General features: G+C 51.8%; 1 protein-coding gene across 2 annotated transcripts in view; it reads left to right on the forward strand.

The window, feature by feature from the left end:
- LOC140396027 (RUS family member 1-like) overlaps positions 1-21,515 on the forward strand; it is a 111,997-nt gene that overhangs the window by 62,406 nt on the left and 28,076 nt on the right. For both annotated transcript variants that reach the window (XM_072484083.1, XM_072484082.1), the window contains 2 exons: positions 19,723-19,828; positions 20,594-20,695. In XM_072484083.1, coding sequence (XP_072340184.1) covers positions 19,723-19,828; positions 20,594-20,695 — 208 coding nt within the window. The remainder of the gene's footprint in view (positions 1-19,722; positions 19,829-20,593; positions 20,696-21,515) is intronic.

Genomic DNA, 21,515 nt, shown 5'->3' on the forward strand with positions numbered 1-21,515 from the left:
ACAGTGTAGAGGGAGCTTTACTCTGTATCTAACCCCGTGCTGTACCTGTCCTGGGAGTGTTTGATAGGGACCGTGTAGAGGGAGCTTTACTCTGTATCTAACCCCGTGCTGTACCTGTCCTGGGAGTGTTTGATGGGGACAGTGTACAGGGAGCTTTACTCTGTATTTAACCCTGTGCTGTACCTGTCCTGGGAGTGTTTGATGGGAACAGTGTAGAGGGAGTTTTACTCTGTATCTAACCCCGTGCTGTACCTGTCCTGTGAGTGTTTGATGGGAACAGTGTAGAGGGAGTTTTACTCTGTATCTAACCCCGTGCTGTACCTGTCCTGTGAGTGTTTGATGGGGACAGTGTAGAGGGAGCTTTACTCTGTATCTAACCCAGTGCTGTACCTGTCCTGGGAGTGTTTGATGGGGACAGTGTAGAGGGAGCTTTACTCTGTATCTAACGCCATGCTGTACCTGTCCTGGGAGTGTATGATGGGGACAGTGTAGCGGGAGCTTTACTCTGTATCTAACCCCGTGCTGTACCTGTCCTGGGAGTGTTTGATGGGGACAGTGTAGAGGGAGCTTTACTCTGTATCTAACCCCGTGCTGTACTTGTCCTGGGGGTGTTTGATGGGGACAGTGTAGAGGGAGCTTTACTCTGTATCTAACCCCGTGCTGTACTTGTCCTGGGAGTGTTTGATGGGGACAGTGTAGAGGCAGCTTTACTCTGTATCTAACCCCGTGCTGTACCTGTCCTGGGAGTGTTTGATAGGGACAGTGTAGAGGGAGCTTTACTCTGTATCTAACCCCGTGCTGTACCTGTCCTGGGAGTGTTTGATGGGGACAGTGTAGAGGGAGCTTTACTCTGTATTTAACCCTGTGCTGTACCTGTCCTGGGAGTGTTTGATGGGGACAGTGTAGAGGGAGCTTTACTATGTATCTAACCCCATGCTGTACCTGTCCTGGGAGTGTTTGATGGGGACAGTGTAGAGGGAGCTTTACTCTGTATCTAACCCCGTGCTGTACCTGTCCTGGGAGTGTTTTATGGGGACAGTGTAGAGGGAGCTTTACCCTGTATCTAACCCCGTGCTGTACCTGTCCTGGGAGTGTTTGATGGGGACAGTGTAGAGGGAGCTTTACTCTATATCTAACCCCGTGCTGTACCTGTCCTGGGAGTGTTTGATGGGGACAGTGTAGAGGGAGCTTTACTCTGTATCTAACCCCGGGCTGTACCTGTCCTGGGAGTGTTTGATGGGGACAGTGTAGCGGGAGCTTTACTCTGTATCTAACCCCGTGCTGTACCTGTCCTGGGAGTGTTTGATAGGGACAGTGTAGAGGGAGCTTTACTCTGTATCTAACCCCGTGCTGTACCTGTCCTGGGAGTGTTTGATGGGGACAGTGTACAGGGAGCTTTACTCTGTATTTAACCCTGTGCTGTACCTGTCCTAGGAGTGTTTGATGGGAACAGTGTAGAGGGAGTTTAACTCTGTATCTAACCCCGTGCTGTACCTGTCCTGTGAGTGTTTGATGGGAACAGTGTAGAGGGAGTTTTACTCTGTATCTAACCCCGTGCTGTACCTGTCCTGTGAGTGTTTGATGGGGACAGTGTAGAGGGAGCTTTACTCTGTATCTAACCCCGTGCTGTACCTGTCCTGGGAGTGTTTGATGGGGACAGTGTAGAGGGAGCTTTACTCTGTATCTAACGCCATGCTGTACCTGTCCTGGGAGTGTTTGATGGGGACAGTGTAGCGGGAGCTTTACTCTGTATCTAACCCCGTGCTGTACCTGTCCTGGGAGTGTTTGATGGGGACAGTGTAGAGGGAGCTTTACTCTGTATCTAACCCCGTGCTGTACCTGTCCTGGGAGTGTTTGATGGGGACAGTGTAGAGGGAGCTTTACTCTGTATCTAACCCCGTGCTGTACCTGTCCTGGGAGTGTTTGATGGGGACAGTGTAGAGGGAACTTTACTCTGTATCTAACCCCGTGCTGTACCTGCCCTGGGAGTGTTTGATGGGGACAGTGTCGAGGGAGCTTTACTCTGTATCTAACCCCGTGCTGTACCTGTCCTGGGAGTGTTTGATGGGGACAGTGTAGAGGGAGCTTTACTCTGTATCTAACCCCATGCTGTACCTGTCCTGGGAGTGTTTGATGGGGACAGTGTAGAGGGAGCTTTACTCTGTATCTAACCCCATGCTGTACCTGTCCTGGGAGTGTTTGATGGGGACAGTGTAGAGGGAACTTTACTCTGTATCTAACCCCGTGCTGTACCTGTCCTGGGAGTGTTTGATGGGGACAGTGTAGAGGGAGCTTTACTCTGTATCTAACCCCGTGCTGTACCTGTCCTGGGAGTGTTTGATGGGGACAGTGTAGAGGGAGCTTTACTCTGTATCTAACCCCGTGCTGTACCTGTCCTGGGAGTGTTTGATGGGGACAGTGTAGAGGGAACTTTACTCTGTATCTAACCCCGTGCTGTACCTGCCCTGGGAGTGTTTGATGGGGACAGTGTCGAGGGAGCTTTACTCTGTATCTAACCCCGTGCTGTACCTGTCCTGGGAGTGTTTGATGGGGATAGTGTAGAGGGAGCTTTACTCTGTATCTAACCCCGTGCTGTACCTGTCCTGGGAGTATTTGATGGGGACAGTGTAGAGGGAGCTTTACTTGTATCTAACCCCGTGCTGTACCTGTCCTGGGAGTGTTTGATGGGGACAGTGTAGAGGGAGCTTTACTCTGTATCTAACCCCGTGCTGTACTTGTCCTGGGAATGTTTGATGCGGACAGTGAAGCGGGAGCTTTACTCTGTACCTAACCCGTGCTGTACCTGTCCTGGGAGTGTTTGATGGGGACAGTGTAGAGGGAGCTTTACTCTGTATCTAACCCCGTGCTGTAGAGGGAGCTTTACTCTGTATCTAACCCCGTGCTGTACCTGTCCTGGGAGTGTTTGATGGGGACAGTGTAGAGGGGGCTTTACTCTGTATCTAACCCCGTGCTGTACCTGTCCTGGGAGTGTTTGATGGGGACAGTGTAGAGGGAGCTTTACTTGTATCTAACCCCGTGCTGTACCTGTCCTGGGAGTGTTTGATGGGGACAGTGTAGAGGGAGCTTTACTCTGTATCTAACCCCGTGCTGTACTTGTCCTGGGAGTGTTTGATGCGGACAGTGAAGCGGGAGCTTTACTCTGTACCTAACCCGTGCTGTACCTGTCCTGGGAGTGTTTGATGGGGACAGTGTAGAGGGAGCTTTACTCTGTATCTAACCCCGTGCTGTAGAGGGAGCTTTACTCTGTATCTAACCCCGTGCTGTACCTGTCCTGGGAGTGTTTGATGGGGACAGTGTAGAGGGAGCTTTACTCTGTATCTAACTCCGTGCTGTACCTGTCCTGGGAGTGTTTGATGGGGACAGTGTAGAGGGAGCTTTACTCTGTATCTAACCCCGTGCTGTAGAGGGAGCTTTACTCTGTATCTAACCCCGTGCTGTATCTGCTCTGGGAGTGTTTGATGGGGACAGTGTAGAGGGAGCTTTACTCTGTATCTAACCCCGTGCTGTACCTGTCCTGGGAGTGTTGGAGACAGTGTAGAGGGAGCTTTACTCTGTATCTAACCCCGTGCTGTACCTGTCCTGGGAGTGTTTGATAGGGACAGTGTAGAGGGAGCTTTACTCTGTATCTAACCCCGTGCTGTACCTGTCCTGGGAGTGTTTGATGGGGACAGTGTACAGGGAGCTTTACTCTGTATTTAACCCTGTGCTGTACCTGTCCTGGGAGTGTTTGATGGGAACAGTGTAGAGGGAGTTTTACTCTGTATCTAACCCCGTGCTGTACCTGTCCTGTGAGTGTTTGATGGGAACAGTGTAGAGGGAGTTTTACTCTGTATCTAACCCCGTGCTGTACCTGTCCTGTGAGTGTTTGATGGGGACAGTGTAGAGGGAGCTTTACTCTGTATCTAACCCAGTGCTGTACCTGTCCTGGGAGTGTTTGATGGGGACAGTGTAGAGGGAGCTTTACTCTGTATCTAACCCCGTGCTGTACTTGTCCTGGGGGTGTTTGATGGGGACAGTGTAGAGGGAGCTTTACTCTGTATCTAACCCCGTGCTGTACTTGTCCTGGGAGTGTTTGATGGGGACAGTGTAGAGGGAGCTTTACTCTGTATCTAACCCCGTGCTGTACCTGTCCTGGGAGTGTTTGATGGGGACAGTGTAGAGGGAGCTTTACTCTGTATCTAACCCCGTGCTGTACCTGTCCTGGGAGTGTTTGATGGGGACAGTGTAGAGGGAACTTTACTCTGTATCTAACCCCGTGCTGTACCTGCCCTGGGAGTGTTTGATGGGGACAGTGTCGAGGGAGCTTTACTCTGTATCTAACCCCGTGCTGTACCTGTCCTGGGAGTGTTTGATGGGGATAGTGTAGAGGGAGCTTTACTCTGTATCTAACCCCGTGCTGTACCTGTCCTGGGAGTGTTTGATGGGGACAGTGTAGAGGGAGCTTTACTTGTATCTAACCCCGTGCTGTACCTGTCCTGGGAGTGTTTGATGGGGACAGTGTAGAGGGAGCTTTACTCTGTATCTAACCCCGTGCTGTACTTGTCCTGGGAATGTTTGATGCGGACAGTGAAGCGGGAGCTTTACTCTGTACCTAACCCGTGCTGTACCTGTCCTGGGAGTGTTTGATGGGGACAGTGTAGAGGGAGCTTTACTCTGTATCTAACCCCGTGCTGTAGAGGGAGCTTTACTCTGTATCTAACCCCGTGCTGTACCTGTCCTGGGAGTGTTTGATGGGGACAGTGTAGAGGGGGCTTTACTCTGTATCTAACCCCGTGCTGTACCTGTCCTGGGAGTGTTTGATGGGGACAGTGTAGAGGGAGCTTTACTTGTATCTAACCCCGTGCTGTACCTGTCCTGGGAGTGTTTGATGGGGACAGTGTAGAGGGAGCTTTACTCTGTATCTAACCCCGTGCTGTACTTGTCCTGGGAGTGTTTGATGCGGACAGTGAAGCGGGAGCTTTACTCTGTACCTAACCCGTGCTGTACCTGTCCTGGGAGTGTTTGATGGGGACAGTGTAGAGGGAGCTTTACTCTGTATCTAACCCCGTGCTGTAGAGGGAGCTTTACTCTGTATCTAACCCCGTGCTGTACCTGTCCTGGGAGTGTTTGATGGGGACAGTGTAGAGGGAGCTTTACTCTGTATCTAACTCCGTGCTGTACCTGTCCTGGGAGTGTTTGATGGGGACAGTGTAGAGGGAGCTTTACTCTGTATCTAACCCCGGGCTGTACCTGTCCTGGGAGTGTTTGATGGGGACAGTGTAGCAGGAGCTTTACTCTGTATCTAACCCCGTGCTGTACCTGTCCTGGGAGTGTTTGATAGGGACAGTGTAGAGGGAGCTTTACTCTGTATCTAACCCCGTGCTGTACCTGTCCTGGGAGTGTTTGATGGGGACAGTGTACAGGGAGCTTTACTCTGTATTTAACCCTGTGCTGTACCTGTCCTAGGAGTGTTTGATGGGAACAGTGTAGAGGGAGTTTAACTCTGTATCTAACCCCGTGCTGTACCTGTCCTGTGAGTGTTTGATGGGAACAGTGTAGAGGGAGTTTTACTCTGTATCTAACCCCGTGCTGTACCTGTCCTGTGAGTGTTTGATGGGGACAGTGTAGAGGGAGCTTTACTCTGTATCTAACCCCGTGCTGTACCTGTCCTGGGAGTGTTTGATGGGGACAGTGTAGAGGGAGCTTTACTCTGTATCTAACGCCATGCTGTACCTGTCCTGGGAGTGTTTGATGGGGACAGTGTAGCGGGAGCTTTACTCTGTATCTAACCCCGTGCTGTACCTGTCCTGGGAGTGTTTGATGGGGACAGTGTAGAGGGAGCTTTACTCTGTATCTAACCCCGTGCTGTACCTGTCCTGGGAGTGTTTGATGGGGACAGTGTAGAGGGAGCTTTACTCTGTATCTAACCCCGTGCTGTACCTGTCCTGGGAGTGTTTGATGGGGACAGTGTAGAGGGAACTTTACTCTGTATCTAACCCCGTGCTGTACCTGCCCTGGGAGTGTTTGATGGGGACAGTGTCGAGGGAGCTTTACTCTGTATCTAACCCCGTGCTGTACCTGTCCTGGGAGTGTTTGATGGGGACAGTGTAGAGGGAGCTTTACTCTGTATCTAACCCCATGCTGTAACTGTCCTGGGAGTGTTTGATGGGGACAGTGTAGAGGGAGCTTTACTCTGTATCTAACCCCATGCTGTACCTGTCCTGGGAGTGTTTGATGGGGACAGTGTAGAGGGAACTTTACTCTGTATCTAACCCCGTGCTGTACCTGTCCTGGGAGTGTTTGATGGGGACAGTGTAGAGGGAGCTTTACTCTGTATCTAACCCCGTGCTGTACCTGTCCTGGGAGTGTTTGATGGGGACAGTGTAGAGGGAGCTTTACTCTGTATCTAACCCCGTGCTGTACCTGTCCTGGGAGTGTTTGATGGGGACAGTGTAGAGGGAACTTTACTCTGTATCTAACCCCGTGCTGTACCTGCCCTGGGAGTGTTTGATGGGGACAGTGTCGAGGGAGCTTTACTCTGTATCTAACCCCGTGCTGTACCTGTCCTGGGAGTGTTTGATGGGGATAGTGTAGAGGGAGCTTTACTCTGTATCTAACCCCGTGCTGTACCTGTCCTGGGAGTGTTTGATGGGGACAGTGTAGAGGGAGCTTTACTTGTATCTAACCCCGTGCTGTACCTGTCCTGGGAGTGTTTGATGGGGACAGTGTAGAGGGAGCTTTACTCTGTATCTAACCCCGTGCTGTACTTGTCCTGGGAATGTTTGATGCGGACAGTGAAGCGGGAGCTTTACTCTGTACCTAACCCGTGCTGTACCTGTCCTGGGAGTGTTTGATGGGGACAGTGTAGAGGGAGCTTTACTCTGTATCTAACCCCGTGCTGTAGAGGGAGCTTTACTCTGTATCTAACCCCGTGCTGTACCTGTCCTGGGAGTGTTTGATGGGGACAGTGTAGAGGGGGCTTTACTCTGTATCTAACCCCGTGCTGTACCTGTCCTGGGAGTGTTTGATGGGGACAGTGTAGAGGGAGCTTTACTTGTATCTAACCCCGTGCTGTACCTGTCCTGGGAGTGTTTGATGGGGACAGTGTAGAGGGAGCTTTCCTCTGTATCTAACCCCGTGCTGTACTTGACCTGGGAGTGTTTGATGCGGACAGTGAAGCGGGAGCTTTACTCTGTACCTAACCCGTGCTGTACCTGTCCTGGGAGTGTTTGATGGGGACAGTGTAGAGGGAGCTTTACTCTGTATCTAACCCCGTGCTGTAGAGGGAGCTTTACTCTGTATCTAACCCCGTGCTGTACCTGTCCTGGGAGTGTTTGATGGGGACAGTGTAGAGGGAGCTTTACTCTGTATCTAACTCCGTGCTGTACCTGTCCTGGGAGTGTTTGATGGGGACAGTGTAGAGGGAGCTTTACTCTGTATCTAACCCCGTGCTGTAGAGGGAGCTTTACTCTGTATCTAACCCCGTGCTGTATCTGCTCTGGGAGTGTTTGATGGGGACAGTGTAGAGGGAGCTTTACTCTGTATCTAACCCCGTGCTGTACCTGTCCTGGGAGTGTTGGAGACAGTGTAGAGGGAGCTTTACTCTGTATCTAACCCCGTGCTGTACCTGTCCTGGGAGTGTTTGATAGGGACAGTGTAGAGGGAGCTTTACTCTGTATCTAACCCCGTGCTGTACCTGTCCTGGGAGTGTTTGATGGGGACAGTGTACAGGGAGCTTTACTCTGTATTTAACCCTGTGCTGTACCTGTCCTGGGAGTGTTTGATGGGAACAGTGTAGAGGGAGTTTTACTCTGTATCTAACCCCGTGCTGTACCTGTCCTGTGAGTGTTTGATGGGAACAGTGTAGAGGGAGTTTTACTCTGTATCTAACCCCGTGCTGTACCTGTCCTGTGAGTGTTTGATGGGGACAGTGTAGAGGGAGCTTTACTCTGTATCTAACCCAGTGCTGTACCTGTCCTGGGAGTGTTTGATGGGGACAGTGTAGAGGGAGCTTTACTCTGTATCTAACCCCGTGCTGTACTTGTCCTGGGGGTGTTTGATGGGGACAGTGTAGAGGGAGCTTTACTCTGTATCTAACCCCGTGCTGTACTTGTCCTGGGAGTGTTTGATGGGGACAGTGTAGAGGCAGCTTTACTCTGTATCTAACCCCGTGCTGTACCTGTCCTGGGAGTGTTTGATAGGGACAGTGTAGAGGGAGCTTTACTCTGTATCTAACCCCGTGCTGTACCTGTCCTGGGAGTGTTTGATGGGGACAGTGTAGAGGGAGCTTTACTCTGTATTTAACCCCATGCTGTACCTGTCCTGGGAGTGTTTGATGGGGACAGTGTAGAGGGAGCTTTACTCTGTATCTAACCCCGTGCTGTACCTGTCCTGGGAGTGTTTTATGGGGACAGTGTAGAGGGAGCTTTACCCTGTATCTAACCCCGTGCTGTACCTGTCCTGGGAGTGTTTGATGGGGACAGTGTAGAGGGAGCTTTACTCTATATCTAACCCCGTGCTGTACCTGTCCTGGGAGTGTTTGATGGGGACAGTGTAGAGGGAGCTTTACTCTGTATCTAACCCCGGGCTGTACCTGTCCTGGGAGTGTTTGATGGGGACAGTGTAGCGGGAGCTTTACTCTGTATCTAACCCCGTGCTGTACCTGTCCTGGGAGTGTTTGATAGGGACAGTGTAGAGGGAGCTTTACTCTGTATCTAACCCCGTGCTGTACCTGTCCTGGGAGTGTTTGATGGGGACAGTGTACAGGGAGCTTTACTCTGTATTTAACCCTGTGCTGTACCTGTCCTAGGAGTGTTTGATGGGAACAGTGTAGAGGGAGTTTAACTCTGTATCTAACCCCGTGCTGTACCTGTCCTGTGAGTGTTTGATGGGAACAGTGTAGAGGGAGTTTTACTCTGTATCTAACCTCGTGCTGTACCTGTCCTGTGAGTGTTTGATGGGGACAGTGTAGAGGGAGCTTTACTCTGTATCTAACCCCGTGCTGTTCCTGTCCTGGGAGTGTTTGATGGGGACAGTGTAGAGGGAGCTTTACTCTGTATCTAACGCCATGCTGTACCTGTCCTGGGAGTGTTTGATGGGGACAGTGTAGCGGGAGCTTTACTCTGTATCTAACCCCGTGCTGTACCTGTCCTGGGAGTGTTTGATGGGGACAGTGTAGAGGGAGCTTTACTCTGTATCTAACCCCGTGCTGTACCTGTCCTGGGAGTGTTTGATGGGGACAGTGTAGAGGGAGCTTTACTCTGTATCTAACCCCGTGCTGTACCTGTCCTGGGAGTGTTTGATGGGGACAGTGTAGAGGGAACTTTACTCTGTATCTAACCCCGTGCTGTACCTGCCCTGGGAGTGTTTGATGGGGACAGTGTCGAGGGAGCTTTACTTTGTATCTAACCCCGTGCTGTACCTGTCCTGGGAGTGTTTGATGGGGACAGTGTAGAGGGAGCTTTACTCTGTATCTAACCCCGTGCTGTACCTGTCCTGGGAGTGTTTGATGGGGACAGTGTAGAGGGAGCTTTACTTGTATCTAACCCCGTGCTGTACCTGTCCTGGGAGTGTTTGATGGGGACAGTGTAGAGGGAGCTTTACTCTGTATCTAACCCCGTGCTGTACTTGTCCTGGGATGTTTGATGCGGACAGTGAAGCGGGAGCTTTACTCTGTACCTAACCCGTGCTGTACCTGTCCTGGGAGTGTTTGATGGGGACAGTGTAGAGGGAGCTTTACTCTGTATCTAACCCCATGCTGTAGAGGGAGCTTTACTCTGTATCTAACCCCGTGCTGTACCTGTCCTGGGAGTGTTTGATGGGGACAGTGTAGAGGGGGCTTTACTCTGTATCTAACCCCGTGCTGTACCTGTCCTGGGAGTGTTTGATGGGGACAGTGTAGAGGGAGCTTTACTTGTATCTAACCCCGTGCTGTACCTGTCCTGGGAGTGTTTGATGGGGACAGTGTAGAGGGAGCTTTACTCTGTATCTAACCCCGTGCTGTACTTGTCCTGGGAGTGTTTGATGCGGACAGTGAAGCGGGAGCTTTACTCTGTACCTAACCCGTGCTGTACCTGTCCTGGGAGTGTTTGATGGGGACAGTGTAGAGGGAGCTTTACTCTGTATCTAACCCCGTGCTGTAGAGGGAGCTTTACTCTGTATCTAACCCCGTGCTGTACCTGTCCTGGGAGTGTTTGATGGGGACAGTGTAGAGGGAGCTTTACTCTGTATCTAACTCCGTGCTGTACCTGTCCTGGGAGTGTTTGATGGGGACAGTGTAGAGCGAGCTTTACTCTGTATCTAACCCCGTGCTGTAGAGGGAGCTTTACTCTGTATCTAACCCCGTGCTGTATCTGCTCTGGGAGTGTTTGATGGGGACAGTGTAGAGGGAGCTTTACTCTGTATCTAACCCCGTGCTGTACCTGTCCTGGGAGTGTTGGAGACAGTGTAGAGGGAGCTTTACTCTGTATCTAACCCCGTGCTGTACCTGTCCTGGGAGTGTTTGATGGGGACAGTGTAGAGGGAGCTTTACTCTGTATCTAACCCCGTGCTGTACCTGTCCTGGGAGTGTTTGATGGGGACAGTGTACAGGGAGCTTTACTCTGTATTTAACCCTGTGCTGTACCTGTCCTGGGAGTGTTTGATGGGAACAGTGTAGAGGGAGTTTTACTCTGTATCTAACCCCGTGCTGTACCTGTCCTGTGAGTGTTTGATGGGAACAGTGTAGAGGGAGTTTTACTCTGTATCTAACCCCGTGCTGTACCTGTCCTGTGAGTGTTTGATGGGGACAGTGTAGAGGGAGCTTTACTCTGTATCTAACCCAGTGCTGTACCTGTCCTGGGAGTGTTTGATGGGGACAGTGTAGAGGGAGCTTTACTCTGTATCTAACGCCATGCTGTACCTGTCCTGGGAGTGTATGATGGGGACAGTGTAGCGGGAGCTTTACTCTGTATCTAACCCCGTGCTGTACCTGTCCTGGGAGTGTTTGATGGGGACAGTGTAGAGGGATCTTTACTCTGTATCTAACCCCGTGCTGTACTTGTCCTGGGGGTGTTTGATGGGGACAGTGTAGAGGGAGCTTTACTCTGTATCTAACCCCGTGCTGGACTTGTCCTCGGAGTGTTTGATGGGGACAGTGTAGAGGCAGCTTTACTCTGTATCTAACCCCGTGCTGTACCTGTCCTGGGAGTGTTTGATAGGGACAGTGTAGAGGGAGCTTTACTCTGTATCTAACCCCGTGCTGTACCTGTCCTGGGAGTGTTTGATGGGGACAGTGTAGAGGGAGCTTTACTCTGTATTTAACCCTGTGCTGTACCTGTCCTGGGAGTGTTTGATGGGGACAGTGTAGAGGGAGCTTTACTATGTACCTAACCCCATGCTGTACCTGTCCTGGGAGTGTTTGATGGGGACAGTGTAGAGGGAGCTTTACTCTGTATCTAACCCCGTGCTGTACCTGTCCTGGGAGTGTTTTATGGGGACAGTGTAGAGGGAGCTTTACCCTGTATCTAACCCCGTGCTGTACCTGTCCTGGGAGTGTTTGATGGGGACAGTGTAGAGGGAGCTTTACTTGTATCTAACCCCGTGCTGTACCTGTCCTGGGAGTGCTTGATGGGGACAGTGTAGAGGGAGCTTTACTCTGTATCTAACCCCGTGCTGTACTTGTCCTGGGAGTGTTTGATGCGGACAGTGAAGCGGGAGCTTTACTCTGTACCTAACCCGTGCTGTACCTGTCCTGGGAGTGTTTGATGGGGACAGTGTAGAGGGAGCTTTACTCTGTATCTAACCCCATGCTGTAGAGGGAGCTTTACTCTGTATCTAACCCCGTGCTGTACCTGTCCTGGGAGTGTTTGATGGGGACAGTGTAGAGGGGGCTTTACTCTGTATCTAACCCCGTGCTGTACCTGTCCTGGGAGTGTTTGATGGGGACAGTGTAGAGGGAGCTTTACTTGTATCTAACCCCGTGCTGTACCTGTCCTGGGAGTGTTTGATGGGGACAGTGTAGAGGGAGCTTTACTCTGTATCTAACCCCGTGCTGTACTTGTCCTGGGAGTGTTTGATGCGGACAGTGAAGCGGGAGCTTTACTCTGTACCTAACCCGTGCTGTACCTGTCCTGGGAGTGTTTGATGGGGACAGTGTAGAGGGAGCTTTACTCTGTATCTAACCCCGTGCTGTAGAGGGAGCTTTACTCTGTATCTAATCCCGTGCTGTACCTGTCCTGGGAGTGTTTGATGGGGACAGTGTAGAGGGAGCTTTACTCTGTATCTAACTCCGTGCTGTACCTGTCCTGGGAGTGTTTGATGGGGACAGTGTAGAGCGAGCTTTACTCTGTATCTAACCCCGTGCTGTAGAGGGAGCTTTACTCTGTATCTAACCCCGTGCTGTATCTGCTCTGGGAGTGTTTGATGGGGACAGTGTAGAGGGAGCTTTACTCTGTATCTAACCCCGTGCTGTACCTGTCCTGGGAGTGTTGGAGACAGTGTAGAGGGAGCTTTACTCTGTATCTAACCCCGTGCTGTACCTGTCCTGGGAGTGTTTGATGGGGACAGTGTAGAGGGAGCTTTACTCTGTATCTAACCCCGTGCTGTACCTGTCCTGGGAGTGTTTGATGGGGACAGTGTACAGGGAGCTTTACTCTGTATTTAACCCTGTGCTGTACCTGTCCTGGGAGTGTTTGATGGGAACAGTGTAGAGGGAGTTTTACTCTGTATCTAACCCCGTGCTGTACCTGTCCTGTGAGTGTTTGATGGGAACAATGTAGAGGGAGTTTTACTCTGTATCTAACCCCGTGCTGTACCTGTCCTGTGAGTGTTTGATGGGGACAGTGTAGAGGGAGCTTTACTCTGTATCTAACCCAGTGCAGTACCTGTCCTGGGAGTGTTTGATGGGGACAGTGTAGAGGGAGCTTTACTCTGTATCTAACGCCATGCTGTACCTGTCCTGGGAGTGTATGATGGGGACAGTGTAGCGGGAGCTTTACTCTGTATCTAACCCCGTGCTGTACCTGTCCTGGGAGTGTTTGATGGGGACAGTGTAGAGGGATCTTTACTCTGTATCTAACCCCGTGCTGTACTTGTCCTGGGGGTGTTTGATGGGGACAGTGTAGAGGGAGCTTTACTCTGTATCTAACCCCGTGCTGGACTTGTCCTCGGAGTGTTTGATGGGGACAGTGTAGAGGCAGCTTTACTCTGTATCTAACCCCGTGCTGTACCTGTCCTGGGAGTGTTTGATAGGGACAGTGTAGAGGGAGCTTTACTCTGTATCTAACCCCGTGCTGTACCTGTCCTGGGAGTGTTTGATGGGGACAGTGTAGAGGGAGCTTTACTCTGTATTTAACCCTGTGCTGTACCTGTCCTGGGAGTGTTTGATGGGGACAGTGTAGAGGGAGCTTTACTATGTACCTAACCCCATGCTGTACCTGTCCTGGGAGTGTTTGATGGGGACAGTGTAGAGGGAGCTTTACTCTGTATCTAACCCCGTGCTGTACCTGTCCTGGGAGTGTTTTATGGGGACAGTGTAGAGGGAGCTTTACCCTGTATCTAACCCCGTGCTGTACCTGTCCTGGGAGTGTTTGATGGGGACAGTGTAGAGGGAGCTTTACTTGTATCTAACCCCGTGCTGTACCTGTCCTGGGAGTGTTTGATGGGGACAGTGTAGAGGGAGCTTTACTCTGTATCTAACCCCGTGCTGTACTTGTCCTGGGAGTGTTTGATGCGGACAGTGAAGCGGGAGCTTTACTCTGTACCTAACCCGTGCTGTACCTGTCCTGGGAGTGTTTGATGGGGACAGTGTAGAGGGAGCTTTACTCTGTATCTAACCCCATGCTGTAGAGGGAGCTTTACTCTGTATCTAACCCCGTGCTGTACCTGTCCTGGGAGTGTTTGATGGGGACAGTGTAGAGGGGGCTTTACTCTGTATCTAACCCCGTGCTGTACCTGTCCTGGGAGTGTTTGATGGGGACAGTGTAGAGGGAGCTTTACTTGTATCTAACCCCGTGCTGTACCTGTCCTGGGAGTGTTTGATGGGGACAGTGTAGAGGGAGCTTTACTCTGTATCTAACCCCGTGCTGTACTTGTCCTGGGAGTGTTTGATGCGGACAGTGAAGCGGGAGCTTTACTCTGTACCTAACCCGTGCTGTACCTGTCCTGGGAGTGTTTGATGGGGACAGTGTAGAGGGAGCTTTACTCTGTATCTAACCCCGTGCTGTAGAGGGAGCTTTACTCTGTATCTAACCCCGTGCTGTACCTGTCCTGGGAGTGTTTGATGGGGACAGTGTAGAGGGAGCTTTACTCTGTATCTAACTCCGTGCTGTACCTGTCCTGGGAGTGTTTGATGGGGACAGTGTAGAGCGAGCTTTACTCTGTATCTAACCCCGTGCTGTAGAGGGAGCTTTACTCTGTATCTAACCCCGTGCTGTATCTGCTCTGGGAGTGTTTGATGGGGACAGTGTAGAGGGAGCTTTACTCTGTATCTAACCCCGTGCTGTACCTGTCCTGGGAGTGTTGGAGACAGTGTAGAGGGAGCTTTACTCTGTATCTAACCCCGTGCTGTACCTGTCCTGGGAGTGTTTGATGGGGACAGTGTAGAGGGAGCTTTACTCTGTATCTAACCCCGTGCTGTACCTGTCCTGGGAGTGTTTGATGGGGACAGTGTACAGGGAGCTTTACTCTGTATTTAACCCTGTGCTGTACCTGTCCTGGGAGTGTTTGATGGGAACAGTGTAGAGGGAGTTTTACTCTGTATCTAACCCCGTGCTGTACCTGTCCTGTGAGTGTTTGATGGGAACAGTGTAGAGGGAGTTTTACTCTGTATCTAACCCCGTGCTGTACCTGTCCTGTGAGTGTTTGATGGGGACAGTGTAGAGGGAGCTTTACTCTGTATCTAACCCAGTGCTGTACCTGTCCTGGGAGTGTTTGATGGGGACAGTGTAGAGGGAGCTTTACTCTGTATCTAACGCCATGCTGTACCTGTCCTGGGAGTGTATGATGGGGACAGTGTAGCGGGAGCTTTACTCTGTATCTAACCCCGTGCTGTACCTGTCCTGGGAGTGTTTGATGGGGACAGTGTAGAGGGATCTTTACTCTGTATCTAACCCCGTGCTGTACTTGTCCTGGGGGTGTTTGATGGGGACAGTGTAGAGGGATCTTTACTCTGTATCTAACCCCGTGCTGGACTTGTCCTCGGAGTGTTTGATGGGGACAGTGTAGAGGCAGCTTTACTCTGTATCTAACCCCGTGCTGTACCTGTCCTGGGAGTGTTTGATAGGGACAGTGTAGAGGGAGCTTTACTCTGTATCTAACCCCGTGCTGTACCTGTCCTGGGAGTGTTTGATGGGGACAGTGTAGAGGGAGCTTTACTCTGTATTTAACCCTGTGCTGTACCTGTCCTGGGAGTGTTTGATGGGGACAGTGTAGAGGGAGCTTTACTATGTACCTAACCCCATGCTGTACCTGTCCTGGGAGTGTTTGATGGGGACAGTGTAGAGGGAGCTTTACTCTGTATCTAACCCCGTGCTGTACCTGTCCTGGGAGTGTTTTATGGGGACAGTGTAGAGGGAGCTTTACCCTGTATCTAACCCCGTGCTGTACCTGTCCTGGGAGTGTTTGATGGGGACAGTGTAGAGGGAGCTTTACTCTATATCTAACCCCGTGCTGTACCTGTTCTGGGAGTGTTTGATGGGGACAGTGTAGAGGGAGCTTTACTCTGTATCTAACCCCGGGCTGTACCTGTCCTGGGAGTGTTTGATGGGGACAGTGTAGCGGGAGCTTTACTCTGTATCTAACCCCGTGCTGTACCTGTCCTGGGAGTGTTTGATAGGGACAGTGTAGAGGGAGCTTTACTCTGTATCTAACCCCGTGCTGTACCTGTCCTGGGAGTGTTTGATGGGGACAGTGTACAGGGAGCTTTACTCTGTATTTAACCCTGTGCTGTACCTGTCCTAGGAGTGTTTGATGGGAACAGTGTAGAGGGAGTTTAACTCTGTATCTAACCCCGTGCTGTACCTGTCCTGTGAGTGTTTGATGGGAACAGTGTAGAGGGAGTTTTACTCTGTATCTAACCCCGTGCTGTACCTGTCCTGTGAGTGTTTGATGGGGACAGTGTAGAGGGAGCTTTACTCTGTATCTAACCCCGTGCTGTACCTGTCCTGGGAGTGTTTGATGGGGACAGTGTAGAGGGAGCTTTACTCTGTATCTAACGCCATGCTGTACCTGTCCTGGGAGTGTTTGATGGGGACAGTGTAGCGGGAGCTTTACTCTGTATCTAACCCCGTGCTGTACCTGTCCTGGGAGTGTTTGATGGGGACAGTGTAGAGGGAGCTTTACTCTGTATCTAACCCCGTGCTGTACTTGTCCTGGGAGTGTTTGATGGGGACAGTGTAGAGGGAGCTTTACTCTGTATCTAACCCCGTGCTGTACCTGTCCTGGGAGTGTTGGAGACAGTGTAGAGGCAGCTTTACTCTGTATCTAACCCCGTGCTGTACCTGTCCTGGGAGTGTTTGATAGGGACAGTGTAGAGGGAGCTTTACTCTGTATCTAACCCCGTGCTGTACCTGTCCTGGGAGTGTTTGATGGGGACAGTGTAGAGGGAGCTTTACTCTGTATTTAACCCTGTGCTGTACCTGTCCTGGGAGTGTTTGATGGGGACAGTGTAGAGGGAGCTTTACTATGTACCTAACCCCGTGCTGTACCTGTCCTGGGAGTGTTTGATGGGGACAGTGTAGAGGGAGCTTTACTCTGTATCTAACGCCATGCTGTACCTGTCCTGGGAGTGTTTGATGGGGACAGTGTAGCGGGAGCTTTACTCTGTATCTAACCCCGTGCTGTACCTGTCCTGGGAGTGTTTGATGGGGACAGTGTAGAGGGAGCTTTACTCTGTATCTAACCCCGTGCTGTACTTGTCCTGGGAGTGTTTGATGGGGACAGTGTAGAGGGAGCTTTACTCTGTATCTAACCCTGTGCTGTACTTGTCCTGGGAGTGTTGGAGACAGTGTAGAGGCAGCTTTACTCTGTATCTAACCCCGTGCTGTACCTGTCCTGGGAGTGTTTGATAGGGACAGTGTAGAGGGAGCTTTACTCTGTATCTAACCCCGTGCTGTACCTGTCCTGGGAGTGTTTGATGGGGACAGTGTAGAGGGAGCTTTACTCTGTATTTAACCCTGTGCTGTACCTGCCCTGGGAGTGTTTGATGGGGACAGTGTAGAGGGAGCTTTACTATGTACCTAACCCCGTGCTGTACCTGTCCTGGGAGTGTTTGATGGGGACAGTGTAGAGGGAGCTTTACTCTGTATCTAACCCCGTGCTGTACCTGTCCTGGGAGTGTTTTATGGGGACAGTGTAGAGGGAGCTTTACCCTGTATCTAACCCCGTGCTGTACCTGTCCTGGGAGTGTTTGATGGGGCAGTGTAGAGGGAGCTTTACTCTATATCTAACCCCGTGCTGTACCTGTCCTGGGAGTGTTTGATGGGGACAGTGTAGAGGGAGCTTTGCTCTGTATGTAACCCCATGCTGTACCTGTCCTGGGAGTGTTTGATGGGGACAGTGTAGAGGGAGCTTTACTCTGTATCTAACCCCGTGCTGTACCTATCCTGGGAGTGTTTGATGGGGACAGTGTAGAGGGAGCTTTACTCTGTATCTAACCCCCTGCTGTACCTGTCCTGGGAGTGTTTGATGGGGACAGTGTAGAGGGAGCTTTACTCTGTATCTAACCCCGTGCTGTACCTGTCCTGGGAGTGTTTGATGGGGACAGTGTAGAAGGAGCTTTACTCTGTATCTAACCCCGTGCTGTACCTGTCCTGGGAGTGTTTGATGGGGACAGTGTAGAGGGAGCTTTACTCTGTATCTAAAACCGTGCTGTACCTGTCCTGGGAGTGTTTGATGGGGACAGTGTAGAAGGAGCTTTACTCTGTATCTAACCCCGTGCTGTACCTGTCCTGGGAGTGTTTGATGGGGACAGTGTAGAGGGAGCTTTGCTCTGTATGTAACCCCATGCTGTACCTGTCCTGGGAGTGTTTGATGGGGGCAGTGTAGAGGGAGCTTTACTCTGTATCTAACCCCGTGATGTACCTATCCTGGGAGTGTTTGATGGGGACAGTGTAGAGGGAGCTTTACTCTGTATCTAACCCCGTGCTGTACCTGTCCTGGGAGTGTTTGATGGGGACAGTGTAGAGGGAGCTTTGCTCTGTATCTAACCCCGTGCTGTACCTGTCCTGGGAGTGTTTGATGGGGACAGTGTAGAGGGAGCTTTGCTCTGTATGTAACCCCATGCTGTACCTGTCCTGGGAGTGTTTGATGGGGGCAGTGTAGAGGGAGCTTTACTCTATATCTATCCCCGTGCTGTACCTGTCCTGGGAGTGTTTGATGGGGACAGTGTAGAGGGAGCTTTACTCTGTATCTAACCCCGTGCTGTACCTGTCCTGGGAGTGTTTGATGGGGACAGTGTAGAGGAAGCTTTACTCTGTATCCAACCCCGTGCTGTACCTGTCCTGGGAGTGTTTGATGGGGACAGTGTAGAGGGAGCTATAATCTATATCTAACTCTGTGCTGTACCTGTCCTGGGATAGATTGATGGGGATCGTGTAGAGGGAGCTTTACTCTGTATCTAACCCTGTGCTGTACCTGTCCTGGCAGTGTTTGATGGGGAGAGTGCAGAGGGAGCTTTACACTGTATCTAACCGTGCTGTACCTGTCCTGGGAGTGTTTGATGGGGACAGTGTAGAGGGAGCTTTACTCTGTATCTAACCCCGTGCTGTACCTTTCCTGGGAGTGTTTGATGGGGACAGTGTAGAGGGAGCTTTACTCTGTATCTCACCCCGTGCTGTACCTGTCCTGGGTGTGTTTGATGGGGACAGTGTAGAGGGAGCTTTACTCTGTATCTAACCCCGTGCTGTACCTTTCCTGGGAGTGTTTGATGGGGACAGTGTAGAGGGAGCTTTACTCTGTATCTAACCCCGTGCTGTACCTTTCCTGGGAGTGTTTGATGGGGACAGTGTAGAGGGAGCTTTACTCTGTATCTAACCCCGTGCTGTACCTGTCCTGGGAGTGTTTGATGGGGACAGTGTAGAGGGAGTTTTACTCTGTATCTAACCCCGTGCTGTACCTGTCCTGGGAGTGTTTGATGGGGACTGTGTAGAGGGAGCTTTACTCTGTATCTAACCCCGTGCTGTACCTTTCCTGGGAGTGTTTGATGGGGACAGTGTAGAGGGAGCTTTACTCTGTATCTCACCCCGTGCTGTACCTGTCCTGGGAGTGTTTGATGGGGACAGTGTAGAGGGAGCTTTACTCTGTATCTAACCCCGTGCTGTACCTTTCCTGGGAGTGTTTGATGGGGACAGTGTAGAGGGAGCTTTACTCTGTATCTCACCCCGTGCTGTACCTGTCCTGGGAGTGTTTGATGGGGGCAGTGTAGAGGGAGTTTTACTCTGTATCTAACCCCGTGCTGTACCTGTCCTGGGAGTGTTTGATGTGGACAGTGTAGCGGGAGCTTTACTCTGTATCTAACCCCGTGCTGTACCTTTCCTGGGAGTGTTTGATGGGGACAGTGTAGAGGGAGCTTTACTCTGTATCTAACCCCGTGCTGTACCTGTCCTGGGAGTGTTTGATGGGGACAGTGTAGAGGGAGCTTTACTCTGTATCTAACCCCATGCTGTACCTGTCCTGGGAGTGTTTGATGGGCAGGGTGATCTCTCTGTTCCGAGCGGCCTGGTTGAATACTGTGTCTGATTGCAGGTTGTTTGCTGATGTGTTGAACGATGTGGCGATCTTCATGGAGATTGTAGCCCCTGCGTTTCCGCCCGCCTTCACCCTCATTGTCTGTGTCTCGGGAGTGTTCAAGGTGGGTCCCTATCGCCGAATGAGTTGAACATTGCACACCCGTGGGTCGATTTCCATTCCCATTCCCTATGGTTTAGACTGAAAGGACTTGTGGGTAAGGTGGGGTCGCACTGTGCACAGAGGACCCTACGCCAATCCTCTTGTCTCTCTGAGCAGCCCCACATGGGGCAGCGATAGTCTGTATCTGAGAAACTCCACCCGCGGGAGTGGGGGGGTGGGTGGCGGCAGTCAGTGACCCTCACTGAGAGAGGAAATGACGCGTGCTCAATGGTCCTCCCCATCCGGGCAATGCCACAGGATAATGATCTCCACCAACTGGGCCTTGCCACTGGAAATCCGGGAGCCTTTGCGGGTGGACAGGGAGCGTGTTAAATCTCACGCTGAGCAATGGCACGGGCGGTCGATTGGCCCTCCCACCAGCAGCAATGCCAGGGAAGGTCTGCTAGGCCTCGCACTGTGAGCATTGCCATGGGAGGTCTGCCAGGCCTCGCACTGTGAGCATTGCCATGGGAGGTCCTCACGCAGGACGCTGTGCCTCGGGGGTCGGGGTGGCATTGGTGGTGGGTGCGGTTGGCATGGTCCCGGAGTCCTTCAGGACGAGGAAGTTAAGTCACAGATTCTCCCGGTTCCTCCCAGCCACCCAGAGCCAAGTGGTGTCCCGTGCTGTGATTCCCTGACACCTCCCCAGTCCCACAGCACACACCCGACTCTGACAGCCACCGGAGTTCCCGGCCTCCACTCACCGCCCCCGCTTTCTCTCTTCCAGTCTATCGTCGGGGTGGCCGGCGGAGCGACGCGCGCCGCCCTCACCATGCACCAGGCCAGGCGCGACAACATGGCCGACGTCTCGGCCAAGGATGGCAGCCAGGTATTGCCCCTTTCCCCCCCCTCCCCTCCCCATTCCCCTCCTCTCATTCCCCCACTCCGCTCCCCCAGCGAGGTAGGTGCCCTCCGCGTTCGTAAGTCTTTTAACGGGGGGGGGGGTCACAGAGTCGTACAGCACAGAAAAGGCCCTTCGGCCTAACCATTCTAGTCCCATTTCCCAGCACTTGTCCCAGAGCCGTGTCTGCCCTGGGATCGCAAGCGCACCTCTAAATACTTCTGGAATGTTCTGAGTGTCTCTGCCTCCACCCCCCCTTTCAGGCAGCGAGTGCCAGACTCCCACCCCCCCCTCTGGGCGAAAGGTTTTTCCTCGCACCCCCTCTAAACCTCCTGCCCCTCACCTTAAATCTCTGCCCCCTGATCACTGACCCCCCCACCCAGGGGAAACGCTTCTTCCTGACTATCTACGCTCCTCATAATTTTATACATCTCAATCCTGTCCCCCCCTCAGTCTCCTCTGCTCCAAGGAAAACATCCCCAGTCTGTCCAATCTCTCCTCATAGCTCAAACTCTCCAACCCAGGCAGCATCCTGGTAAGCCTCCTCGGCACCCTTTCCAGTGGCTATCACATCCCTTCTGTAATGTGGATTCCAGAACTGCCACAATACTCTAGCTGCGGCCTAACGTTTTATACAGTTCCAGCATAACCACCCTGCTCTTAAACTCTATGCCTTGGCTAATAAAGGCAAGTTTACCATATGCCTTCTTAACCACTGTGTCCACCTGCTCTGCTACCTTAAGGCAGTGTTCTTCAATCTTTTTTCCGGGGACCCATTTTTACCAACTGGCCAACCTTCGGAACCCAA

Source organism: Scyliorhinus torazame, chromosome 19 (genome assembly GCF_047496885.1).
Source record: "Scyliorhinus torazame isolate Kashiwa2021f chromosome 19, sScyTor2.1, whole genome shotgun sequence".
Classification (NCBI taxonomy): domain Eukaryota; kingdom Metazoa; phylum Chordata; class Chondrichthyes; order Carcharhiniformes; family Scyliorhinidae; genus Scyliorhinus; species Scyliorhinus torazame.